This window comes from Amblyomma americanum, chromosome 5 (genome assembly GCF_052857255.1).
Source record: "Amblyomma americanum isolate KBUSLIRL-KWMA chromosome 5, ASM5285725v1, whole genome shotgun sequence".
Taxonomy (NCBI): Eukaryota; Metazoa; Arthropoda; class Arachnida; order Ixodida; family Ixodidae; genus Amblyomma; species Amblyomma americanum.
In genome coordinates this window covers 204,572,371-204,600,183 of record NC_135501.1, presented here as the reverse complement: position 1 = coordinate 204,600,183, position 27,813 = coordinate 204,572,371, and the positions used below count along the sequence as shown (strand labels likewise).

Below are 27,813 nucleotides of genomic sequence, written 5' to 3'. Positions count from 1 at the left end.
TCTAAATGATCAGAGGGCACACATGCCTCGTACAATGGCTGTCGCCGACGTCATCATGATCATCAGCATCACCTCGAAGGCTCACAGTCATGGTTCGGGATCACAAGACGCTGGCAGCGCTGTTACTGTTCGTGGCCCTTTGCTTGCCGCTCGCTCGCCAAGGTGCGTTCCTTCCTGTGTCCCTGTGTCTATAGACTTCTTATAGACTATATTGCCTTCCTATAGATATTTATTTTTGTCTGGTTATAGTGTATAGACTGTCTGTATACATGTCTATTAAAAGTGCACGGCCATAAATGACTATCTATAGGATTTGTATTACCTATAGATTATTCTCTGTGGTTTGTCTAGAGAAAGTCTATAGACTTAATAGACAGAAGTTTAGGGACAGTCTATAGACAGTCTAAAGAAATTTTTTAAGGGCGCAGGCGGCAGCGACAGCATCACCCAGGCGCTCTCGCATTGCACGCGACTGTCATGGCAGGAGAATCGCGAACTTAGCGAGGCGGAATGTAGTCGTGTGTGTTCCAGCTCAGAAGGATGTGGTCAGGAAAGAAATGGCGGCGTTGCAGGCGCTGCCTTTCCGCTGGGCGTTTCCCGAAAAGCAAGGAGATTTCGTGCAGAAAAATGGAAACCCCGGTGAAGAAGCAAAATCGAAGAAGTATACCAGGCTTCGCGTGTGGCAATAACAGCAAATACCAATGCCTCTTAAAAAAGTCTAACTCATCCTTTGCTAACTGTACGAAAGCCTGAATAACAAAGTGATCGGCGTTTTGTGCAATCGGAAAAGTTTCCGTTGTTACGTGGGAGCTGTGATTCATGCATACCTCATAAGGATATAGGAGCAGTATAAAAATGAGGCGCACAACTACAGCAGTTATGATGACAGCTTAAATGTGAATTAGGTGCAAGTTTTAACGAACCAGAATGTTCTTTCTAGGAGACGTTGACAAATCGTCCTGTTCGGTTAGTGCAGCCCCGATAAATTTTTTTTCCAAAAAGACGTTAGGAAGTCTGCTAATTATTTCAACACGGCACTGATTGAAACGGGTGGTGTGCTCGACAAGGCACATGTTAATTCGTCTTCCGCCGCTCTTGCCTCTTCTTTGGACGTACCCAGGGGCATTTTCGAGCTTTGCTTTCAGTAGAGGGACAACGTCGATGCCATACTTTTCAAGACGATGAAGCGTGCGTGCGAGTATATACAGAACGTCGCTGACATTTCCGAACTTGTTGGGCGGGAAAGCGGAGTATTCGGGAATTTTAGGCGTACTTGTGTTTTATTAGTGCGAGAGCATTAGGTAGGTCATGACGGCGAAAACTGTCCGGCGTACGGCGGCCTGCGTCGGCGGTATCTGTATGAAGCCTACACCTGCCAACCATGGCAGGTGGAAGTTGGCGTTTATGGGGAGTGCCCGCTCTACACCTGCCACCTGCTATAACACTGACTAGATTGAAAAACCGGCTATAATCACACAACGGCCACAATGACCAGCTCTAATGGCACACCGGTTATAGCAAACTGGTATGGACATGTACTTCAGTGACAGGTGATAAGGACTGGATTCTAGTGGCGATAGCTGCTTAGTGAAGTTACAAGTACCGGTTGTAGTCTTAGTCATACAGTTCGTGCTCCAGGCTGCAAAACACAGCACAAATTAGGAAGAGAAGCTAGAGAAGAATTCTCTAAGATTTCCTCCGCGTCAATCCAATTGATCGCCCCTCTTCTTTTTTTTTTCCGAAGATGTGCCGGCTGTAAAACTGACCTAAATTGCAGTAGACTTGTCTATCAACTTGTGCCTGAATGCTATGGAACATCGACCTCTTGATGTTATGAGCGAAGTGCGCAGTAGCTGTGAATAACGATGAACTTCGTTTCAGCAATCGGTGGGGTATATTTGTTCATATTACAAAATATATAGCGCAGAAAACGGGGACTTTAGGGTAGAAAACACAGGACAAGCGCTGACTCTCAACTCAACGAATGGCTCCACGAATTTAGTTGATCATTGCTGAGATTGTAAATCATGTTTTCCTGCCTTGTATTACAGTGACATATTGTGCAAACACCCCGATCAATTGACCAGAGAAATCGTAGAAGCATATAAGTTGAGAAAAAAATCTAGATTGTGTGTCAGCAAACCATCCCTGCTCCTGCGTGACAGTGAGGTTGCCTATCTTGATCCAACATAGTGCACCTGCCTTGTGGTTTTAATGTTTGATTGTTGCCTGTTCGCTCATATTTGCCTGTTTGCTGTGATTAAACTTTAGTTGAGAGTCAGCGCTTGTCCTGTGTTTTCTACCCTAAAGTCCCCGTTTTCCGCGCTGTATATTTTGTAATATGTACCACCCACTCGCCCGCCTTGCTATCGTATTGATATTTGTTCAGTATTTCCGAGACTCGTTTTACCACTTCTCCGCTTTTATGGCGACGTGGAAAACCTGTAGGTCTATGAATCTGGCGCTTGCATTTAGTCTGTTGTCCAACGATATATGAGACAGATAATGCGCCATTCCCTTTCCCCAAAAAACAATTATTATTATTATTTCGTCTGTAATATCGCGCCTGCAGAGATCGACGTTTTACTCAGCAGGACTGATCAGGGCTTCATTTTGGGCACTGGATACTTGGTCGGGTGCATCTTTCACTTTGTGGGCGACTGCTTCGTGTTCGTAGAAATCGGGAAAGAGACCCTACGGGCGACGCCTTTGAAGCGATCAGATATCTAAATCACGGCTAACTTCCGCCGCCTGTAAGCACTGCATGCTACAGTTTTCGCACCTCGAACTGACCTTTATCACGACGCGTGCTCCCTTTATGGGTAAGCCACAGACCTGTCAAGCCCTTTTGAATTTAAATTCCGCACGCACCCTGAGGTCGTAAAGAACGGCTTCACCACGTCGTGATTGCTTTCGACTCGTCACCGTCGCTCGTGCATTCGTTCTGTTCCCTAAATAGTTTTTACGCAGGCTTTGAACTTCTGCGGTCTCCGGGATTCTCTTCTGTGCACCGCACCCGCTGCGCTTTGAGCGGCGTCGCGAAAGCTGCAGTGAAGTCAGCCTCTTGTTAGCTCGCCTGTTGTCGGCGTGCACTGTCTGCGTCCACTTGTTCATCAGTCCGCCCTCCCGTAGAAGCGTATCATTCGTCATTCATATCGCTATCAGCCATGCAGCGTCCGCAGTCGTTCTGGACGACGCGTCGTCGTCGGTTCGTGTGCAGGCGTGCGGGCCGAGCCGTACGGCAAGTTCATCGGGCGCCTTTGGATGCCCGAGCACTGCATATCGGGTGCGGTGTACGTGGCCAGCGAGAGTGCCTTCTATCTGGTCGACTTCAGCTACGACGGCAGAGGGACCGGTGAGTGTCAATTTCAATCAATCAATCAATCAATCAATCAATCAATCAATCAATCAATTAATCAATCAATCCCGTTAAGTGCACTCTCTCAGCGAACGGATCAAGCTGGGGATTTCTGCTTCGATTTACTAGGACGCTTGCGAGGACGAGGTTAAAGCCGGATAAAGTTTCAATGCACAACTATCAATGTAAAATTACTAGCGTCCTCAGAAATGCTGACAAATGAAGGAGTTAATAACAGCGGACTAACTGTTCTTTCCGGCGCATATCAGACGCGAACAGGGCGCCAAGATACTCGCGTTTAGCAACCCTGAGCAGATTCGTATTGTTGGCAGTTAGTGCTGTGTGTTCGTAATTTATGTTCTTCCTGCGCGAAACAGAGCGTACTTTATTTTCTCAGTATTAAGAGTTAGCCTATATTGCTGTTAAACCTCTGCGAAACTTCCCCAAGTTCTTCATTATTTTACATTTTAGTTCCTCTAAATTATCCCTTTTAAAAAATAATGCTGTGTCATCGGCATATATTATAGCTTTAAAATATTTCAGCGTTGATGGAATATCATCAATATACAGGAGAAAAAAAACAGCGGCCCGAGCACTTGTGACGACATAACTCATGTCTTTTTTTTTTGCGCATGCTTCCTGCTTTGTTTTCTGCCTCTATTCTTCAAATATACGTGCCTTCCCGAACTACAGAGTGCCGATTTTATTGTGCTTGAGAGGTTTATTTTGTTACCAGAAATTTGCGAAGATCGGGGAACCAACTTGCTGGTCCCAAAAGTGTGGCCATTTGTAGCGCAGAAAAGTGTACAGTGATTTGCCAGGGAAGTTCTAATTTGTTGTTTTTTCGATATCAACAATACTTGAGTAAAGTCTAACTAACTGATATCCTTGTTAAGCAATCCGCCACCTACACGTACTTAAGTTGGGGTTAACAGTTCTTTTGAGCAAGCAATTAACGTGTTGATTTGAAACGCGCCAGCTGAATGTAATAAGGGAGTAATTACTCATTGGCATCCACCCCAGCCCAGCCATACGGCTACAAAGGAAAGCTATACAGCTTCCTCAGAAACTTCGCAGCTAAAGAGAAATTCGTCGTGGTCCGGGGTTCGAGCCCGGGACCACCGCTTTGCCGGAGCAGTCGCTCTACCAACTGAGCTAACCGGGACGGCAAGCTTATGGTAGAGTGAGAGCGAATTGATCAATTACAAATTTACACATTTGTAAATTATTACAAGTTTATTATTAGAAGTTTATTACAAATTATAATTATAAAAGCCGCCGCGGTGGCTGAATGGTTATGGCGCTCGGCTGCTGGCCCGAAATACGCGGGTCCGATCCCGGCCGTGGCGGTCGAATTTCGATGGAGGAGAAATTCTAGAGGCCCGTGTACTGTGTGATGTCAGTGCACGTTAAAGAACCCCAGGTGGTCGAAATTCCCGGAGCCCTTCACTACGGCGTCTCTCATAGCCTGAGTCGCTTTGGGACGTTAAGGGCCCATAAACCCATAAACCCAAACCCTAATTATTAATTAATCAGTTATTACAAATCTACGCGACTTTGGGGGATTCCCCTGAACATTTTTGACCAACCAGCTGAATGCGGCCGTCTTTCTCAGTAGCCGCCGTATTCGGTGGCGTCCTATACAAAGGGGAAGTTTCTTGGTATAGTCCCGAAATGAAGATTCACAGATCCTGATAGATATCTTGCTCAATTTAAACCACGATCCCGTTTAATTCTTGCAAAACAATGCGCCACCCGACAGCACCCACGTAGAAATAGTTATTGGAGAGAGGTTTGTTGTCGTTGGGTGCTTATTTATCCCCTTTGGGTGCAGGGGCTTTCTTCTGGGCTGGCGACACCAGCACTCCTGACGGCCGCGGCGAAGCACTGCCCGACGAGAACGGCACGTGAGTTCCGTGGAAGCTTCGAAGCGATACTGGTGTTTCGTGTAGGAGTGAAAGTTTAATAGCGGTGGTGCAAGAATAGCAGCAGTTGTAGTAGTTACTAGTAGTATCACTACATAAATAGTGGCAGTAGCAGCCGCCGTAAAAGTAGTATTAGTATTAGCAGTACTTGTAGCAGCAGAAATCGAAGGAGAAAGATGTGTAATAGCAATGTAGTAATAGCAGAAGCAGCGGAAATTGTAGTTTTGTTGGTTTTTACGTCGTATGAGCAACCAATGCCACCGTTTGCAACAGTGTGCAAAGTACGTCTATTCTTGGGCTGAAAGGTGCCATAACCTTTAAAATATTAGGCTCAAGAGTTAAAAACCTTCGCTTTTTTCGAGTACTCAGAGACGTACGAAGAATATAGGAGCAACGGGTATGCTCGCTTAGTAGAACCAGAGTCCTTCAATGCTTTTTTTCATTGAAGGACTCTGGTAGAACCGAGAAAAATGCGTTTGCAGCACCAGCTGTTAAGGCCATGCTTCCGTTCATGCGCCGTCGTTGTCGGCGTGACACAGCAGATGAAACTCATCGCGTTGACTGGTCAGAATGAATTGACGTTTCGCATTATGTAATGAATACGCACCACGCTGATTATTCAGAATGAATTGACGTCACGCATGCTGCCTCACAGTCATCCTGGCTACGCGCCACGCTGATTGGGCCAAACAGAATAACGTCAGTCGTGACGTCACGAGAAATTCAGTGGAGCTTTTAATTAGCCCTGGCACTAGTGCGAGTGTAGTGGCATAAACGCAACATACATTCTACGCCCCCACCCAGAGCTATTGAAAACTCCGATTGCAATAAGCATTTCTCTCCCCCTCGGGTTTCGCAGAAGTTCGCATTACCAGATGGTAAACTCCGACGAATTTTTCCATCGCATCTATCTTCTTAGATGACAAAAAAAAAGATTTAGTGTGACCAGCTGTTCACAGTTGTCAAATTAGTGTAATAGCAATAGTCTTACTGATTGTAACAGTAGCTGTAGTGTTCGTATAGTAGTAGTCGTTTTAGTAGTTGTAATAGTAATAGCAGTAGTTGTGGGAGCAGCTGTCATCACTGGTGGTGAATGGTAGCAGTATATTAGTCGACACAACTGAAGTCTGCTGTGAAGCTCCGCCATATTCAAAGCCATCGCGCAAAATTCCTCCGCGACAAAAAGAACACCGCTGTTGAAGCTTTTCTTGTGACCTCAGCAAGAATCGAACCACCGTACAAAAATATAAGCTAAGAATTTGGTTGCCTCTGGCTTGTTTGATTTAACAAGCTGATTTTGTCTTCTGTTATTATTGGTGAGCAGAGCAATATAGCAAGCCGCCGACTATCGCTGTTTTTTCAAGTTGTATCCCACTACAGTAGCAGTAGTAAGGATTTCAACACCGTCACCACTCCTGCATAACGCGCTTACTTTTTGACGAATGACAACGAAAAGGAGGCTTGCCGAGTGTGGATGGGGACGCCACGTGGCGCCGTCTCGACACCAGGAGTGCTTCGTCAGATGGCACCTCCATGTAAGGTTCGGAACACGAAGAGGGGGGGTCTCTTACTTTTGCTCGCGATATTACTGCCTTCCCCGGTCATGTGACTAAGGTACGCCAGCGGTCTGTCGGCCACAACGCAGCCAATATTTACAATGCCCGAGAATCGGCGGGGAGGTCCGGGACATCTTAACAGTCTTTGTGCGGCAATTTTTGCGTCATCCTGCAAGGCTGACCACGCCCATTTACTAACGCCACCTCCACAGTTACCCCCGTCTCTTTGCAGTTATCGACCACTCGCCAGATACGACAAAAAGACGATTATCATCAGGCTTGAGAACAGCAAGACGATACGCGACTACCGCTACCTGGCCGTGTACTGCCCGCAGTCTTCGGTGAGTTGGAATGATACGCGGTTTACATGCCTGTCAGACTGCGGCCAGGCGCCGGTAATACAACAGAAGTTGGGTTAAACGTCTCATACTCTAGAAAAAAGAACTTTTACGAAGTGCATTCGCACATTTCAAACTTACCATCAATGGAGCTGCAGATTCTTTCGTCACGCCAATATTGCCAGGTAGTGGTGACGGCTGTCCGGCGGGCAGGAAGGCAGAGAAAAGGGTTCCAAGCAACACTGGTTATTGGGCAGACTTGCGCGCGCAAAGAACTGAATCACTCGGCGGGGGCGAAAGCAACAAGCGTGCTCGGCGGTCGTCGAACAGAATGCCTGCAGTTCTTGGCTGCGCTCAGTTTAAAGCTGGCTAGGAACTTTCGAGATAACGAACCAAAAGCAACTACAACAATCTACAAAAATGTGCAAGCAGTTGCGCGTGGCCAGGATCAATCGAGATAAGTCCGGTCGCATCTCGCGTCACAAAAAAAAAATGATAAAGCCGCCTGAGGGCGGCTTTGAGCGTGAATGAACAAGCAGTGCAGAGATGCGCGGCAGTGTCTGGAGCATTAATAACACGGGACCACTTGATTAGAACTACACATAATTTGATGAAATCTGCGGTCTCCTTCGATCTATGATTTATGGGGGTTAAATATCCCAAAGCGACTAAGGCTATGAGGAACGCCGTAGTGGAGGGCTCCGGAAATTTCGACGGCACCTGGGGTTATTTAACGTGCACTGACATCGCACAGTACGCGGGCCTCTAGAATTTCACCTCCATCGAAGTTAGGCCGCCGCGGCCGGGATCGAAACCGCGTCTTTCGGGTCAGCAGCCGAACGCCATAACCACTGAGCCACCGCGGCGGTTCCCTTCGATTTCGAGCTATCAATAGTTGACTGAATAAATGCTCGCTGTTTGATAGAAGAATAATGCAGGTCTAAATACTCCGCGCTTATCTATCGTTGCATCGCCTTGTCACTTGATTTGAGAATGTTGTGGAGCGACCCCGGATGCATTGTTTGTGCAGACGACGAGATCATTTTCTGGTCACAGCCTTGGCATCTTGATATTAACTAGTAAAGTGAACTGCCGTACAGGCTGGTCTGTTGCTGACGTTAAAGGAGCCAGCGGAAAGTACAGGCAGGGCGAGAAAAAAGGCGTGACGCACCGATACTGAACTTGAAATCAGAAACTACCTTGCTTTTTCTTTGTCATCATGAAAAGCACAGCACTTGCAGGCACAAAGGCGACATCGCGACCCACACATTGAACTTGTATGTGCGTCGGTGTGTGTGTCGTCCTCGTCTTAGTGTCTTCGTCTGCAAGTGCTGTAGTTTCCCCAACACTATACGCAGATATACATGTCCCTGGTGTAGGGATATTCCTACATTCACAAGCATATTGGAGTCCTGGACTGATGACCCCACCCACCATACGCTCCGGTCTCCTTTTTTGCTATAAAATTTTAGTCTATCTTTCCATGATGACTGAAAGAAATCGGTGAGCCCTGCAACAAACCCTGCTCAGCATTTCAGCTGGTTTCTTATTTGTCATCTTGGTATTCTGTAGGTGTGTATAACGCGGATCTTAAGGCGACTCAGTGACAGGAAAAGACTGCGCGCTGTTGTCTGCTTTCAGGACGCGAGCTTTCTAGGCGGCGTAATGAAACGATGCCAGGAAACAAAACGTAGTTTTCATGCCTCTCGCAGCAACCACATCAGGTTCTATGACTGCTCGATCGACTCTATTGTTCTGAGCATCATGCTAGTGGGCGGCCGCAGGGTGAGAATTTCTTAAAGGGACGCTGAGGACCAACTGAAGTTGTTCCTGCATCGATAGATTATCTCCGTCTAACGAAAAATACGGTATACTTTAACTGAAAACACAGCTTTTATAAGCTAGGTGACAAGTTGCGCAGCGGGAAGCGACACACGCATGAAGATGGCACACAGAACGCCAACTTTCAAATTTATTACAGGAATGACAAGCCGCAGATATATACGAACTTTTCACGAAAGAACAAACCGACAAAAATAAACACGCACAGAAGCCAGGAATGATCAGGGGAAAACAATGACTCCGCACATAAGCACCGACGTGAATGAAAAATATCAGTTCTCAATCAACACTCGTGAAAGAACTCCCTTGAACTGCACCGACAGTCTAAGGAGGGAAGTGACGACAGGGGTACAAAGTCAGCAAAGGCTTGTTTCATTCTCTTTTCTATCTGGCTTCTGCCCGATTTCGGCGACTTCAGCACAATGTTCCACGGCCGGACTCGAGTGGGCGCGTGCTATGCTCCGCACCGACCGGGCGTGCGGCAATTTTGCAGCAGACGACGGCGCTGTCGGGCCATGACGTCACTCATCATCATCATCATCAGCCTGACTACACCCACTGCAGGGCAAAGGCCTCTCCCATGTCCCTCCAATTAACCCTGTACTTTACCAGCTGCGGCCACCCTATCCCCTGGAAACTTCCTAATCTCATCTGCCCACCTAACTATCTGCCGCCCCCTGCTACGCTTGCCTTCTCTTGGAATCCACTCCGTTACCCTTAAGGACCAGCGGTTGTCTTGCCCTTGCATCACATGCCCTGCCCAAGCCCGTTTCTTCCTCCTGATTTCGACTAGGATGTCATTAATACGCATTTGTTCCCTCACCCACTCTGCCCGCTTCCGGTCTCTTAACGTCTTCAACATGGCCGTCGCTTCCAGGGGGGAGGGCTTAAAGCCGATAACTTTTAACTGCTTTTTCTAGCTAAAATGCGCGCTTAGAGCCCTAGCTCTTTTTTAAATGGGCATAACAACGCCGTGGCTATTACCTGCAACGTAAATCCACGATGTTTGTTGACCATGTCAGGAAAACGTGATGCTGCTGTTGTGCTTAGTGCCTCTTCAAAAGGGGAACGGGGCGGGATGAATAGTTGCGCGCTGCGTGCGTCCGCTCTGGATTTGAAGAAATGAAGAAGTCCGTCCAGGCTACGGAACTGGCCGTGCTTGCTCTGCTCTTGCAGACGATCCTCGCGCACGTCAAGATCCCGGCCGGCCTGGACTACCCGAAGCCGGCGATTGTGGCCACCCATGTCTCTGGCGCCCACAACACCAGCGTCAAGGCCATCGTGGTGGAAGACAAGAAAACTCTGGTGCTCAGAAGTTTCTACTACGATGCTTCGGCCTCAGGTTCGAGTCCTTCAGCCTGAATAATTAAGGGACTTTGTTGTCGATACACTACTGCGCTCGACATAAGGCAGTACCTACAGCTTGTGTGGCTATAGCTTGAAGTCTGGTTAGTTGGACAGATAGCATGGCGAGTTGGTATAGCGCGTATACATTGCGGAACGGCAGTGTAAAGGACAAAATCGCAGAAGTAGACAGCACGTATTCTGTGTCTACTCTGTGTGTGTCGCCTTGTACGGTGCAGTTCCAAGACTGACCAGTTCTCTGGACCTCGCAGTTGTACCCTGTGTACCTCGTATCTGTACCGTAGACATTACAGTTGTACATCACTGGCTCATTACTGGCGCACTGCAATTGTACGTTGCTGACAGGTATTCTTGGTATGTGTCCTAGTGTACATTTTTGAAAAAAAAAACTATCTGTGTTTCAGTGCGGTGGCGCCAGAATGTCAGGGAATGTTAAAGGAAACTCACGCCGCTTACATGAACTCTATGTTTGATGCAACTTATCTTGCTGTTTCCTTCACATATTCAGATGCGTATTTCCTCGTCGGAAAAGAGGGCGCGTCTGCAGGACGACGAGGGGCCATCGTACAGAAGCGAACAATAATAAGGTGAGTTTATGTTAAGTGCTTTTTTTCGGAAAGGGGGGGGGGGGCAGTTATAATACAACAGCATTAGAAGCCCCATTGGGCCACAATGCTTCGTCGATCAGAAAAGTCACCCCTTGGCTGGAGGAAAGCGGCGTCACTTGACCGAATTGGAGGGAAGTGATGTCCCCAGACGAGAGCACTCATTGGGTAAAAAGAAGTGACCTCACTTCCGGTGAAGGCACCAACCGCTGCTAACGCTACCGGATTACCAACACACAATGGAATTAGGTGTCCCTACGAATTTTTCCCCTCTACTTTTTGCGTTTATTTCGGCCATAATGAATTACCTCCTACGTGTACACTTGTGGCGTTGCTGTGAATGTCCTTGTTAAACCAAGCGGAGTTAAGCCAAATGTTGCACTTCATAGACTGACCTAACCACGAGCATTACCAGACCTGCCACGTCTTGATGTGATGGACACAGTCACGATGTGATCGACACAGCTTTATATAAATGGCTTCTTTTCGACGTCTTTTGACTCGCACTGGCCTCCGCACTCCTTAGCCCGAACCGCAAAGTTCGAACACTGTTCCCATGGCATGCGAAATGGGATATGAACTTTTGAGAATAACTGTACACTGAGTGAAAACAAATTTCTGTCTCTTCTCGCAGGACCGGAAGGCCGAAAGAATATACGAATGCACACTTGAGCCTCACCCTGCCGGGCAACGCCACTGTGGACGACATCGACTGGTTTTCAGTCCACTGCGCAAACTGCGCGAAGCCCCTCATCTACGTCCGCATCCCGAAAAACCTAAACGTTCCTCCTGGCTCTGTATGGTCGCCCAGAAAGAAGGCGAGCACAATACAGGCATTTTACACGCATTTTTTAAGCATTTTGCAGGCAGGTACTGGCTATGAAGTTAGAATTTCTTGTTGGACTGCATGGTTAGGTGCACAAACCGGCATTGGAAAAAAAATTAGGAACACCCACCGCGGTGGGTAGTCCTCTTTTCGGCGCAATCCTATTCTGAGGACGAGATCGCTGATTCAGCCTTACTTCTCTCATCGGCGTCGGCCGCGTTGTGGGAAAAACTACAGCGACGCTTAAGTCATCTTAAGAGTGGAATGCGATACCATTATATTTCACTCTTGTTGCGGCTTCTATTGCAAGCATACACGCCGGCAATTGCGCTGAGGAGGACTGCAGAAGACCCACGAAAGATAGCAATCGCTGTACATGGGAGTTGCCCTTGGATAAAGCTGTCGCAGTATGGTCATGACTGGAAATTGGTGCATGTTCCTGCCGGTGACACAGATGTTGCTATAGTTTGGTCTGCGTCATGGGAATAACGGGGACCCGGCAGATTGCACTCTCGAGAATGGGCTTCCATCTGTTACCGCGTGTTCCAGGCAGGCCTATGGGTGTGCTCGTATAGTTTCAACGGAATAGTACAGCCGTAAGGAGAGAGCGAAAAGTCTGGGAGCACTTTAGAAGCGATGTCAGGACGTCTGTGTCGTCAAGCCCCAGCTGCCATGTTCTGCACTTCTTGCTTTGTCGTATTTGTCCCGCTGGTATCTGTTCACGTTCCTTTGGCTTAAACTCCCTTTCACATTCTTTGTTTTTTTTTCGTGCCTCAGTCGAGACTAGGCTTCCTAAGCCTGCAGAAGGTGCCGGATGACCCGTCGCAGTTCCTCAACTGCGAAGCAATCATCGCCGACAAGATCCAGGTGGGCTGGCACCTGGAGGCGGACACCATCACCTTCCACGTGCGGGCCCGAGCCAGTGAGTCTGGCGGACGCCGGCCCACGGGCTCGGACATTTATCCGCGTAGCGCCGCAGACCATGTGTTCACAGTCATACAACGCGCAAAATGGAAAGGCACATACGGAGACACAGCGAGACGTGAAGCCCACTTCCCCCAAACAAAGACAAATAGAAACCCCGCGAAAAATCTGCGTGCGTTAGACTTATATCCTGCACTCATTGAATAGATAGAGTTTTCTAACGCGTGCTCGCTGATCATCGCCGTATTCCACACTGGACCTGCGCGTGTAATAAGAGCATCAAATTCAGTAAGCGTTACAAGAGAAATATGCGTAACAATTTTAATAAGCGAAACAAGCGTAACAGAAGTGGTAGGCGCTACAAGCGTAATAAGCGAAGTACTCTTTGTAACAAGGGGGGGCCTTCTCTTCCGTCTCGTGCACACACAGTGCCCGGAACGTGGACGGCCTTCGGCGTCAGCGGCGCCCCAGAAAAGAGCATGATGGAGGGCGCTGACGTGGCCGTGTTATTCATCAAAGCACCCGACAACCAGGTCAACGTGGTCGACTTCCACCTAACGGCCAAGGCGCAGGTGCGATACGGTGCTCAGGGGCCCACCAGTTTCTCTTAGCAACTCCCTGAACTATACAGACATCGTCCATCCAACTCTAGCAAGGGGCCACGTGGGCCTCAGGATCGGGCACTGCCGGAACTTCTCAAAGAAAGAGGCATTTTCCTTTTTCCTTAAGTTGTCACACGTTTTATTAGCGGAAATGAAAAAAAAAACATCCCCAACGCTCACCCTTTCTAGTGTTAAACACTAACCCTTTCAGCGGGAACTTTCAGCGCCATCTTGTGCTAAGACAACTAAACCGGATGGGGCGGTGTGACGCGTGCTCCGGTGCTAAAATGTCCTAGGAACAGCTCTCGCTGTACAACAATCCCAACCGACGGTTCACCTTCGCTTCCGCAGTCGCTGCTCGCGTCTGGCGCATTGACGACGATGGAGAGAGTTTTAGCATAGCGAAGAGGTACTGCTATAGGCGTATGCCGAATCAGCCGAATGCCAGCCGCGCACGCGCAGTGGCATGTGAGCAACCCCATCTGTAGCATACCCGTGCTATTGCGGTGGCCTCAAGAGGGCAGTGCGCGCAGCAGTCGACGTTCCCAAAGCCGTGTGCTTTGATGTTTCCAGCGCATTTTGCTGACGCTGCGTGTCTGTGACTGAAAACACATAGGTTCACTGCTAGTTGTTTTTTTATTTTCTAAGGCGTACACTAGGTATAAACAGGTTCTACTCTCCCTCTGTCCTTTCTGATTTAATTTCCCATATTTTTCTCTCCCTCATTCCTCTGCCCGAACCTTTTTATGTATTCCTGCTCATGTTTTTTCTCTTCTTTACTATTATTGGTTTCATAAAATCACTACCACCACCGTCGTGACCACCGCCACGCTTAGTAATCCGGCGATAAGAGGTGAACAAGTCACCGCTCATGGGATATCGATGGAAAAACTGCGGAATGTATGACGTATGCTATTAAGTCGGAGGTGGCGTCGTGGAGCAGCAATGAAATTTTTAGTCTGAGTACCACACAGGGTGCCAACCCACTTACGTTGAGTACAGAGGTGACTTTAAATCTATACACTAATATATGCTGCGGGCGCAGTGCTCCGGATCCAGTGGCGTGTGCCCGGACACCGTGCAGGGCGGCACCGATGACCTGACGCTCAAGAAGGGCAGCTACGCTAACGGCATCCTCGAGGCCGTCTATTCCCGCAAGCTGACCACTGGTACGCAACTCCCTTCAGCGGGTCACGAATACCATGCACGCTGTGTATAGCGAGCGCCTTGTCTAAGGTACACCGGGCGGAAAAAAAAGAAAAACGCACAGGGTGGTTACGCTTGTTTTAACGCGAATTTAGAGTACAGCTTCTAGTTGTGCAGCTATCATGCATAGCTATAGCAGTTTTGTTTTTCATGACATACGCTTACCTTGGACGTCACTTCCACTGTTCGGCTGCTGAAATCGGAACCGAAACAGCATGAGAGGAGAAATTAAATTTAAAATTATTCAGAAGTCGTAGGCGAATACCACGTGGTGATCCACGTTCAATAAAGTTTTTAGCGTCACTACAAAGAACAAAACACGCAGCCAGCAATTTTGTGTCTGGACTCCTTTAAGGTCAGCCGGTCAGTTCACAGGGAGAGGGAAGGATGGGAAGGCGAAGTCCGAACGGAACGAAGAACCTTGACCTCTCACGCCACCTGAATATATACCGCCAAAAGACATGGACTGCGAGAGCTCGCTGAAATGAGTTGGGTATCGAATATTCGTATCTGGTTTTTATGAGCAGGATGAAGCCCAGACTATTTGCTGCTGGACCTTTGATCCATCAGGCTGGCTTTTTTGGTGCGAAAGCACTTATTCACTAGCAATCCAGAAAAAGACGATGGGTCTCTGAAGCCTTGACCATTGAACCTCGACCTTTGAGATGAAATTACTTGGATAAGGAGTGGCTAGGGAAGGGTCACGTGGTACGAAAGTTTAAAATAAATTGTTTTTGAGGACGATGTAAGGCAATGTCTATGCAGGAGTCACGTGAATTCGAAGGACAAGTTAAGGCAATAGTCAAGCCAATTCAAAACCAAGCGCTTTCGCATGCCATACTCGGTTTAACGGCGTTAAAACTGTTACTTTTTTCTCAGTTCACGTGTTTTTATTTTGTGTGACCCGGCGTGGCTCCGTTTAGCAAGATAGCGCGTGCCCGAGTAAGCAAGCACCCACCTGCATTCGTGTAGTAAGCGGTCTCTCTAGAACGTGAACAAAAATCAGACAGCGTAGCGTGCAATGTTCTTCGAATCGACATTTCCTCTTCGCAACGAATAACACTAGGGTTCGGATAACATATCTACCCCCTATTTCTCTTCCATCATTCTTCGTCTCTGAAAACTGGCTCGAGCGATGCAAGCTATGCCCTCCCTCTTCCTTGGATCCTCCTGCTGCGTGGTGGACTTAAAAATGGCGGAGTTGAATTGGAAGAACGGAACTGAACGGAACGGATTGGAAGAGCGGTTCTGATGCAAGAAGCGGGGTTCTTGGCTTATTCTGAAGCTTGACCTGCTTTGGCGCAGCTGACAGCAAAGACAAGCCAATACCGGCAACGGGCCGGGTGGCTGTAGTTGCGGCCCAGGGCCCCACCAACAAAGACCAGCCGGAAACCGTGCTCTACCATACAATGATATACACCAGCGGTAAGTGCCTGCTGTGAAATATAGGGAGGAAAGAGGGGGGGGGGGGGGGGGGGTGCATAGTTTCGAACCCTGTGATGCTCAGACTTGGAGTGAACCTAACTTGACGGATAAAAACCAAAGATCTGCAGTTATCTCTGGTCTTCCGAATTAGGCTCACCTCCGCCTTCATAGAAGTTTATACTGACATTCTTCTAACACGTATCAATATATTTTGCACCTGTCCACGAAAACTGAATGATTGGTTCAAGAGAACAGCCAAGACAACGTTAATAATATTTCTGTACAACCGCTTTATCGCAACAGTGGCTAAAAAATCGAATGATAATGTGCACATATAACAGTGATGCCCGCACAGTTATGTGAAAGAAACCATAAGCTCTACAACTAATGTTGCATACTGTTGCTACAACAAACATCGGCAAACGTCTCTCTATACGCACCTGAAAGACAGTCACAGAAAATGTATTGTCTACATTAGGTAAGGAAATCGAGCAATTAAATAATCGTCGCAAGAATAAATTTGAAAGGTAGAATATCTGTGACAAGGAAAGGCCACTAGAACTTAGGTCACGAAAAAAGGTGTATTCGGATTTCTTTTTGCTCGACATGAAGCCTAGATGATCACATTGCAAAAACTTTTTATAGCCACTGTACATTTCCTTCACGAACAGTGAAAAAAGTGCAGCATAAGCCGAACGCCGCAAATAATAAACAAAGTTACCGGCGTTGCGCGAGTGAATGCTCGCATCTGTTTTGATAGCCACTTTTATACTTTTTTTCTTAGCCGCCGCGATGGCTGAGTGGTTATGGCGCTCGGATACTGATCGGAAAGACGCGGGTTCGAACCCGGCTGCGGCGGTGGCATTTCGATGCAGGCGAAATGCTAGAGGCCCGTGTACTGTGCGATGTCAGTGCGCGCTAAAGAATCCGAGGTGGTCGAAATTATCTTGAGCCTTCCACTACGGCGCAGTGACAGGGGCCTCAAGCGTGAACTTCCGAGCCGTCTAACTACGGTAACAAGGACAGGAACTCTCCATTAACCTGTTCTCAGTCAATGGCATTATATAAAAAGGGTTTTTGCAAAAATAATCTATGCTTTATTTCTTCCGTGCTAAGAGCCATCTTTATTGGTGTTTCACTTATAGCAAAAGCTATTTACCCCGTGGACCTCCTTTTTTTTCTATCTTCGTATGTTCCTATTGGTTTATTTGAACCACCATGCACCAAATGGCACAACACTCTACACGCATGCGTTATTTGCGCTGCCGATAACCAAATTGCGCCGAAATGTCAATCTGCACGCCTGCTTCTAATGCTAGCATTATCCATTCTCATCGGATGCCTCCTATAGTTGGCCCTGGGTTTCCGTTACGGTAACCCAGGAACCCACTCCATTACGCTATGTTAACCTTGGGGTATAATAGTGTGCATTCTAAGAGAACGCAAAAGTAGCAGGCGGCGGCGGAGGTTTAGGAGGAGGAGGGGATTACGATTGTAAACATTTTATTCAGTAAAGAGCTGTTATTTTCTTTTATTTTACCTGAAAAAACGCTTTTGAGCATCTCTCAGTTGCCGCTTGTGCCTTGGCCAATCACCCGCAATGGGTACGCGCCATTAACTTCTTGAGGACAACAACAACAGCTTTGCGCCCACCGAAATGGGAAGGGCCCTTGGTCCAGGGCTCCCATGGCCTTAGCTCTTTGCTGTGCCGGTGAACCAAGTGTCTTTGGTCTTCTAGGCTTGAGTTGGACATCGCTGCCTCCCGCTCCTTAGCTATAGTGTTCAGGATTTTCGGGCCTGCCTGCATGGTGATACAGTGTGGGGCGTACCCCGCCTAGATTCAGGTGGACGGGCGAGATTAGAAGGCTTACGGTCATAGGGAACTGCATCTGGCGCAGAACAAGCTTGGTTGACTGGAGACCGGGAGGAAATCATATTACTTGCGCGTCTCTTGTTCCCTCTCTTGTAAACGATGGCGGTGACGCTGGTTAGCTTCAAGATCTTTGTGCTGTGCCTTCTAGAGAAAAACGGAACGGCGCCTCCGAGACATGTTACTGCGTACCGCACGCTGCCGCAGCGCCCGTGCTGCTGCAGTTCGACCGGAGCCCCAAGCGCGAGTGTCCGGCGATGGCTGGACACGGGGCTCCACCGCCACCGCCCTCTGGGGGTCCAAAGTTGTTCGGCGGCCGCGACCTCTTCAAGAAGTACAACATCGACACGTTCACAGCCCGCATCGGACCCACGGCGGGCGTCAACGGCTACGAGAAGATCACCGGTACGTGTGCGCGTAGTAGTATAATAGTAGCAAGTGGTTTATTAATGAAATAAAACGGGAGTAAGAGATGTTGCTAGCTGCGGCATCTGCCATCGAAACCTGAAGCACCTGAGCTGCCACTAGAAATAAAAGGGATAAAGCGAAGACGATGATCATTATGGATTTTTATGGCGCAAGGGCTTCTATGGCCAAAGAGCGCCATGGCACAATATATTTTCGACTTCTCAAGGTGGGGTCAAAGACCCAGTTCCCAAGCATTTCACCCTAAATAAGCCGGGCACCATGACTAGGGGAAAGCTTGTACCCACTGTATCACCGGTCGGTACCCAGTGGCACAGGGGATCGAACCCTGCACCTCCCGCATACGAGGCGGATGCTCAAGCATTTGGCCACCGCTGCGGTTTATAAAGAGAAGGCAGTAAGGCGGAAATAAAGGGGAGCGATAGTAAGAAAGAATAGGGGATGGAAGGATATGGAAGCAAAAACCACACACAAAAATAATGCCGCACCCGCCACGTACATTCCCTAAGGGATAACACAGACCGCGGGCGGGCACTTTTGCCGTAAGTCCACGCACGTAGGTCCACAAGCGAAGTTTGCCCCTTCGCATTCTGCTTCAATCTGGTGCGATTCCAAGGTGATCACTTTTGGCTGACCTTGCTGGGAATTAAAAGTTCTAACACTGTTGATATTACAGCGAGACCTATTAACGCCATGTTTCTAGTTTATGTGGTGTCCTTTTTGTTGGCGTTGTAACATACCGAGTGCAATGCGGCACGCTGGCTGATCGGAGTGGAGCGACGTCACGCATGACATTATGAAAAAGCGATGCGCTCACTGGCTAGAATCCCAAAGCGTTGATTGGCCCGAACGATCAGTCATGAGGTCACGAGTTCCCCCTCTCCCTCCTTTTACCCTTCTACTTCGCTGCGTTTCTCCCACAGGTCGCCCGCCCTAATCGCAAATTAACCTGTCCATGCGGCGCCTGGCGGAGAAGGCAAAAAACGAAATATGAAGGTCCAGGTATAGCAGATACCTGTCGCGAGCCTAACCACGAGCCTAGCACAGCGCTAATGGAACCGCGAAAAAGAAAAAAAACGAACAATAGAGCAGTTCTGCATTTTTCCGCACAGTCTGTCAGCTCAGTGATGCAATATTGTTTCATAAAATTCCTTCGTGCTGTAATGATCAGCGCCTAAAATATTATATGCATTTCTAATCTGATCTGGAAGAAAGAGGTTCGCCAACAGTGGCTATCGGTTTTTGGCATCTTACGTGAGGAGAATTGTTTTTTCCCTCCGCCCAAAACTAACCGCGAATCGGTCACTGCCGGTCCTACCACAAATGTGCACAAAAATGTGGTGCTCTTTGTGTTCGTAACTCCAAAAAAAAAAAAACTTCGGGAACACTTAACGCCAGTTAACGGTGAAATGCGGTAGCGTTAGAGGTTCTCATTCTTTCTACTTCGGTGTTTCTGTGTCTCTTTCCTGCTACTCTTCTTCCTTTCGTAGACAGCTTGTGATGACGTCACCAGGTCACGCGACCTGTCTCGACCAATCAGCGAATTATTTGACACACGCCACCGTTTTTGCGGAATGTGGACTCAAATGCTCTCATATTCGTGTGGTGTGCAACGAGGCTTGATTCATGTTCAGGCGGAGCCGGGTGGGGCATCGCCTGGTGGATCAACGAGGAGCTCATCCCCATCCTCCACGTGGAGCGGGGAAAGACGTACAAGTTCATCGTGGAAGGCGGCACGGACCCGAGCCTGCCGTCCAAGTACCACCCCTTCTACATCACTGACAGCAGCACGGGCGGCGGCTCAAAGGAAGAGGCCGCGAAACTCGGCAAGCCGGTACGCCATGTGTATCTCCCTCTATGGCAAAAAGCAATAGAAGCGCAACAGGGGCTAGTTTTTTGGGGTAAATGCGCTGCCACCCCCATAAGTATCTGAAAAGACAAACCATTACTCCCTTAGAGAGAAGTTACAAAGGGATGCCAGCCGAAATAAGTTTCCGCGCGGAGCAACCGTTCGTCTTGGGGATTAAGTCATTGGGGCTATCCGTCCCCTTTAACCCGGGTTTTGCTCAGAGTGCCTGTGGGAAGCAGCTCTTCACGGGAGTGTCAAATAATTTGTCCGTTATCAGATGGAACGTGCACGTACGTGGAAAGAAAATAAACAGAACGTGAAAGGCACCGTCCAATGCGGCACGACATCCTGTCGCATTGTGTGTTGCGTATGTAGCGATTCTTCCTTTTTAAGAGCGATAGCTCTTACTCATAATTAAAAACCTTGCGGAGAATAACACAGGACGGGAGGGAGAAACACGCACACACACACACACACGAAGTTTTTAATTACGTCGCTACACCAACTGGCCCAACGTTCTACCCTATTAAGCTCTCACTCACCACGTTAGGAGATTTCGTGGGGTCTGCCACACCACCCTTAGATAACAGCGCCATCTGTGGCAGCTACTGCTCATCACTTTTCGAGGTTTCGTGGGGTTTCACTATCACCGCGATATCACAGCGCCGTCTGTGGCAGAAACTAGAAAACAGCACATTTCGTTTCGAGACTTGTCGCGCCGTCTACAATACATACATTCGTTCCGATATATATATATATATATATATATATATATATATATATATATATATATATATATATATATATATATATATATATATATATATATATATATATATATATATATATATATATATATATATATATAAGGCTGGTCCTCCAGCCGAAACGTAGTGAATTAAATCCTGTTATGTTTCTTCAATTTTTGGTGATTTTATATTATATTGACCAAATCAGCTGCCAGAAATATATATATATATATATATATATATATATATATATATATATATATATATATATATATATATATATATATATATATATATATATATATATATATATATATATATATATCAACAAGGGGCACTCATCCGGGGACAGGTACCGAATTTGGTAGGCAAATAAAGCCCTACGGGTTGTCGTATAGAAATAAAACCACAATTCGATAATAAACATTGAATACATGCAATTAGTAAATGAAGCGTTACCATTTTGCACCGCAAGCCGAATTATAGGTCCACCTTGATCCCCCAAACGAAGCAAGTTCCGTTTGGGAAGCATCCTGAGGGGGCGCAACCTGTTGGCGCAACTCGACAACGGGTAGACGTGTATCGTAATTTCTCTGATAGATGACACTAGTCGTCAATTGGTCCGCTAGGTGGGAAAATTGCTTTACTTTTCCGAACCGCTTAGGGTTTTCTTCACTGGCCCCGCTAGATGCGGAAAGTCTTTCGTTTTACGCACGGCAAATAATGCTACCGCTCGTTATTTCGTCTTCCAGACAGTGGCGGCGTTTTTTGTCCTTCCGGTGATGGGTTCTCACACACAACACGCACAGAATCTCTTCTGCCAACTGCAGGTCGAAAGGAATCTGTGCAATCAAGAAGTTAAGGGACATTATGCACTCGTACACAATGCGTCTTGGTCTTGACTCCGCTTCGAAACCCTGCGGAGCGCATTTGCTCTTCTATAGAACAACATATATAGAGGCTTGACCGTAAAGGGGTCCATGAAACGGTTTGCACAGAGAGCAATAAAAGCGAAAGACTGATGCAGATTGCAAAGGAAAGAATTTCTTGGCCAGTTGGTTGACGATTAAAGCAATAAAAACGCTGTGTCTTTCTGGCCGTTTTGTTTTTCATTTCTTTGATGGGTGTTGAAATATTTATTATTCGGCTGCAAAAATATCAGGTGGTTCAGGTGTCCGCCGATATGTGAGACAGATACTGCGCCATTTCCTTTACCCAAAAACCAATTTTCAATTTTCAGTTTCGCAAACGAAGGTGCCTTTCATTCAACCAACTTTTTTTTTCACACCAGGGTCACCAGCTGTACGCTGGAGTGGTCCTGGACTCCCAAAACAAGCCAAACGTGTCCAAAGGTAAGCATGCATGCCGTTTAGGGGGACATTCATAATTTTGTTATTTAGGAAAAGTTAAGGAGGGATGATCCGTGAAGGTCAACATCGCACTTGCACCGTTAGAGGCACACTGTGGTCGAGTAAAAGTTGGTCTTTATCGATACAGTACGGCGTTCTAATCGCAGAGACTTGTCGCGCCAAAACGGAGCTTTCATAGGATAGAAAAGATTAAAAAACGAGATACAGATGTCGCCACCACCGGCCAGTTTCGCGAGTAAAATGCCTGCGCCCACACCGATTTCTCGGTTTGTATTCCCGAGGATAGGCTACACAGCCATTCACTTCAAGACGATGGCAACCAAAACTTTTCGCTGTAGGCGTGATGAGTTTTGATCGAGTGGCAGAAGTTTAAACACAACTTTATCGGCGATAAATGCATCATTGGCAAACGTCAACACAGCCGCAGACAGTACCAGAGAATCAATTCTTACTGAGAGAGAGAGAGAAATAACTTTAATTTGCACCCGTGAGAACTGGCGGGGGAGAAGGCTTTAACCTAAACCCCCCTTCATTCCCCTAACCGTCGGCCGGAATCTCTAAAAACTAAACAGATAATTCGATTGACGCGGCAGAGTATGCATTAGCATTAGTGTTCCCCCGCACGAAGCAGCCGCTGCCGGGCATAGACCGTGCGAGCGGCTGACGTTGCACAGTCAGTAAATCACCGTGTGACTCCCTCGCTATACTCTCCCGATCCAAACCAGCAATCACAGTGTGACACATCGTGCCGCCTCTGCACAAACCCCACCCGCCACCTGTCTCTCCCTACGTCCTCTTCCCTCTTGTAAAAGTGGAAGGGGATCTCTCTCTCTCCACTTCGTCACCTGCCAACCGAGGCTTCAAACGGACAGATTTGTCTGACAAGGGGGTTTTGCTAGTCCTTCGTCTTGTGTCCCGTTCGTGTTGCGCTGTGAGCGAAAATGAACACTTACCAACTCGCCCAAATTTCCGCCTTGCTTTAATGCTAACTCCTTAATAACTGGATGTAGTGGTCCTCAGTGGAGCTTGAAGGGTTAACAGCGCGCTGCGCTCCACAGAGCACCAAATTCTCGCCAATCCCCCACCGTGGGTACGTGCCATTCTTTTAGAGGCAACAACGGCAGCAACAACCAATAGGCAGCGCTTTCCCCAACACCGATTCAACTGAACTTTTTCTCTCATCGTGCTCTATCCTTTCTTCTCTCTTCTGCGGATAAAGTTTGGTTTATGGTTACCGAAAGCGACTCAATCTATAGAGAGGCGACGTAGTCAAGGGCTCCGGATAATTTCGACCACCTGGGGTACTTTACCGTGCACTGACATCGCACAGATACACGGGCCTGTATAATTTCGCCTCCATCGAAATTCAGCCGCCGCGGCCGGGACCGAACCCGCGTCTTTCTGGTCAGCTGCCGAGCGTCATAACCACTGAGCCACCACTGCAGCCTAAATTTTATATTAGAGTATCTCTGGTGGAACTATTGATGTCTATGGCTTGTCAAATGTTAGGCAGTATACGCGAGGCACTGATATATGTCCCTGCAAACAGTCGTGGAGTTTTTCGTCCTTCTACGGGCCTAAACATTGATAGCGAAAATTGTGGCGATAGCTCTACACAGGCAATACAGAGGAACTCTTTGTTCCTTGAGCCATTTCCTAGGCCTTTAATGACCTCACTCCAGCCTTCGACATTTCCTTTCCGGGCGAACAAGTGACAGCTATGGGGCATAAGGTGTTTTGTTTCTGGGCTATGCTATGCGACTCGTTGCATATCACCAGCGTTTCAAATCTCTTGAAGGTGAGAACAATTCTCGTCCTTGTCCCTATAGATACGATGTTTAGGACTGCAAGTGCAGCTACAAGAACCCCGCTACGCGGCTTAGAAGCAAATGGAGAAGGCTCTTTAATTCCAATACAGAGGCTGCTCATCGTTTTGACGAGAATAGCATATCAGATCACTTATCTTACCGTGTGCGTAAGTGAAGCCTGCCTTTACGCGATGCAACCCAGGAACGGGTCGCTACTGCAAGTGGGAGGAGGACCTTGCCACCAGCGATAACGCCCAGACGTGGGAGGAGTACAAGAAGACACTGAAGCTCGAATGTGAGCCCGGACAGTCGGGAGAGTTCACCTGGACTCCCGACCAGAACACGCCCAACCTCGTCTACTACCAGGTGTGCAGCGTAGCGTATAGGCGTTGCCGACCGCGCCTATTATGTCACCGCGCAGCTACCTTTGTTAAGCCAATGTAACGTTAAAACACATTTCTTAATTTTATTGCACCACTATTTTATGCATATAATTTCTATAGACCCATAATAAGTCGACAATCGATCACAGTTAAACTTCGTAGCCTTGTCCTCACTATTGTTTAAAAAAGAGTGCAGTGTAAATTGAAAAGAGTATTCGCTCCACCAACACCCTAGAAAAAAGCGCAATTGCGTGAAGGAAATTGAAACACCCCTTTTCATCTCAAAAGGGCGTTAAATCGAGATTTCCGTGTGTGCTGGTGGAGACTCCTGCAGGTGTTGCTGAACACCGCAGGCAGGAAATCGCCCACCCAGTCACCCCTAGAAGCCAATAAAACATCCAAATTGTGAGAGTTCAAGCCTACATGCACTCTTTCGTTTCTTATTTTCGGTTCAAGCGCTCTTTTCATTTCATCATTTATATCCCGTCTCTGCGTCAGTATACAGTTTTAGTGTAGCTGAACAGTCGTGCGGTAAATACGGTAATGCGTTGCCGTTGCAAGGCTTGCCAGCCACATAGTCATACCAGGCAATTCTGGACATAAGCGTTTTTGAGCAGGAAACCATTTATGAATGCAATTTTTCATACAATGTAAGATTTCAGTATAACAATCAATATATCCGCAGATCACCCGATGGCAGTCTTAATTGTAATTTTTTTTCTATTCACGGTCTTGCTGTCGTCAAAAGCTTTCCCCGTTGGTTTTCTAGGGCAGTCTTAACTGTTTGATGCGATCAATGGAAACACTTTAAAAGAAATATTTTGCTACATATTAGAAGAATGGACCATTACCTTCAATTTTTCCATAACAATGTCTTACAATTTTCCAATTTTCAAAATTTTTGCCCGAGAAAGCTGGACTTAATGCAGTACAGTAGCAGTTGCCGTAGTTACCGTGTTTACCGTACGGTGGGGCTAGAACTCTCGATTACCGGCCGAATATGTGGCTACAGTCAGCCTTTTCAACAATTGTTTTCTAAGGCCGCCCATCCTAAAAGAACTCCTTCATTCAAAAGGTGAGAAAAGGAAACAAATGGCTATGATAATCGGTTTTTCGATTCTCTGAAGTAAGTGTTTATGAAGAGATATCGGAACGACGCATGAACGTGACGTGCGACTAAATATCGTAAGGTGCGGCAAGCTTTTGCGCTTGTCTGCATGCTCGACACAACGGCCGAAATTAACCAGTCGCTTCTGTTGCCTTTGCGACGCTTATATAGAGGGTAATGTTTTTTCTATCTTTTTCTGTATTGATCTTGTAAGATTGGTTGCAAGTCATTAAGAGGATGCAAGAGGTCGGTTGAGGTGACGAATGTTTCCGCTACGTTGAGGCCTGTGTCATCAAGTTTGCATGCACAGTATGCCGCAACATTTCTCGTGCGGGTCTATCTGCGCAATTATCACGTGACGTTGTCGATTTCGCCTTACTGCCGCACGCAGTGTTTCACCCACAATTACCTCGGCTGGAAGATCTCGGTGACCAACCCAGGCGAGGAGGACAAGCCGCTCGGCGAGGTGTCCAGCGAAGACGAGGCCAAGGGCATGGCAGCAAGAGGCTCCTCAATGTCTCCGCTGCTCCTGCTGTTTGGGTGCCTCCTCACAGTGATGCCCTGAACCCCGGCCTTATACATGCCTGTTCAGTTTGGGGGGCTTGTTTTGTTTGCAATTCTACGGTGCGTTTCTGTTAGGTTTTTTTTTTTCGCGGCCAGCCACCTTCTTGGTAGTCACGTATGAACCGAAGGAGGTCTGAACACGGCACATATTGTTTAGTTGTGAAGCCGCGGAGCTTTGGCAAATGCTGTCAAATATGCTTAAAAGTGATAGTTTCGAGTTTGTCTGGGGGAGAAAATGTACGAACAGCGATTGACACGATTCTAGGGTGAAATAAATGTGAATGGTCCACGTCGAAGAGTGCGACACGCCCTTGTTTGGTGCTGTTCGGGTAGCACAAAATATTAGAATAACGTTATGAATTGTTTTCTAAGCTGCATTAATGCACTACATGTGCATTGTAACCTTACGTTAGTGTTAAAAATTAGCAAATAACGTCATGTGTTATATCTGAAACGCAAAGCTAATATTCAGAGTAAACAGCATGCTCGTTTGAGCATGCTCATGGCATTCTCAAAATTTATTTACATTGTTACCAGGTGCCACCGACTTCTATGCGAGGCCCTATGCAAGGGTAGGCTTTGAAAAGTAGTTTGAAAGTTAAACAATTTTTTAGTGCTAGAAATCAACGAAAGACGTTAAAAACAAATAAACATGGACTCTGGACTCTGGATTCTGACTGGTCGCTCGCATGTGAAATGCTGCGGCGAACTACCATCTGCAGTACCCTTTCATTGAGAATACGCGACAGGTGATAACCGTGCGGAATAAACTTACCAGAGAGCGAATCGTGTGTTTGACCAATTTATTCCTGCAATATATACACTGTCCTAGAAAAATAACTTCCACTTGCCAGGGTGGCAGGGTGGGCGCACTGCCTATCCAGTATGCGGAACGCAGGGTGGCAGGGTGGGCGCACTGCCTATCGAGTATGCGGAACGCACTCAACGTTACAGACGCCAAGTCGCGTCTAGTTGCCCGATATACCACAGCTTTCGCTCTCTAACCAGGTTTAGCAGTAGTTGAACCGCAGCTAATTTTTTTTTTCTTAGCCAGCTCACTAATTTTTTTAATTGGTTTTTTTTGGGGGGGAAAGGAAATGGCGCAGTATCTGTCTCATATATCGTTGGACACCTGAACCGCGCCGTTAGGGAAGGGATAAGGGAGGGAGTGAAAGAAGAAAGGAAGAAGGAGGTGCCGTAGTGGAGGGCTCCGGAATAATTTCGACCACCTGGGGATCTTTAACGTGCACTGACATCGCACAGCACACGGGCGCCTTAGCGTTTTTCCTCCATAAAAACGCAGCCGCCGCGGTCGGGTTCGAACCCGGGAACTCCGGATCAGTAGTCGAGCGCCCTAACCACTGAGCCACCGCGGCGGGTTCACTAATTTTACGTTTCCTTTTTATATTAATTGTAACCCAGTAACAGCCACCGCTGAGAGTATCAGGGAGTAGAAAAAGGCTGATTTTTACCTAAAGAACCCATTGACAGGTATTACTGTCTCCGTCAGACGCCCGGTAAAATGAAATTTGTTAACGCTTTCGCTTCCTTTGTCATTCCTTATGTAATATTTAAAATCAGGAAAAGTTCAAAATTTGATCCACCATTCGAAATCAGTTTCATTCTAAAAACTATCCGTTTCAACTTTCGAAGCCAGCATTAACTTTACGGCAAGACAAAGAATAGCTGCAAAGTAGTGCCGGCCTGTCACCTG

At 47.3% G+C, this 27,813-nt stretch overlaps 2 protein-coding genes across 2 annotated transcripts in view; one reads left to right on the top strand and one right to left on the bottom strand.

The window, feature by feature from the left end:
- Nucleotides 1-7,436, bottom strand: part of LOC144133501 (kunitz-type serine protease inhibitor dendrotoxin DaE1-like) — a 92,007-nt gene extending 84,571 nt beyond the window's left edge. Inside the window, exon 1 of the mRNA XM_077666641.1 lies at nucleotides 7,319-7,436. Within this exon, the coding sequence (XP_077522767.1) occupies nucleotides 7,319-7,321 (3 nt within the window). The 5' untranslated portion in view covers nucleotides 7,322-7,436. The remainder of the gene's footprint in view (nucleotides 1-7,318) is intronic.
- On the top strand, nucleotides 102-26,885 carry LOC144133500 (protein Skeletor, isoforms B/C-like). Its single transcript, XM_077666640.1, has 16 exons — nucleotides 102-162; nucleotides 3,221-3,355; nucleotides 5,193-5,265; nucleotides 7,072-7,180; nucleotides 10,196-10,361; nucleotides 10,893-10,971; nucleotides 11,624-11,807; nucleotides 12,593-12,737; nucleotides 13,169-13,311; nucleotides 14,387-14,510; nucleotides 15,853-15,972; nucleotides 18,050-18,247; nucleotides 19,903-20,102; nucleotides 22,158-22,218; nucleotides 24,247-24,410; nucleotides 25,927-26,885. Exons 2-16 carry the CDS (start codon nucleotides 3,265-3,267, stop codon nucleotides 26,098-26,100), a joined length of 2,031 nt encoding a protein of 676 aa, XP_077522766.1. The 5' UTR covers nucleotides 102-162; nucleotides 3,221-3,264; the 3' UTR covers nucleotides 26,101-26,885.
- The last annotated feature ends 928 nt before the right edge of the window (nucleotides 26,886-27,813 follow it).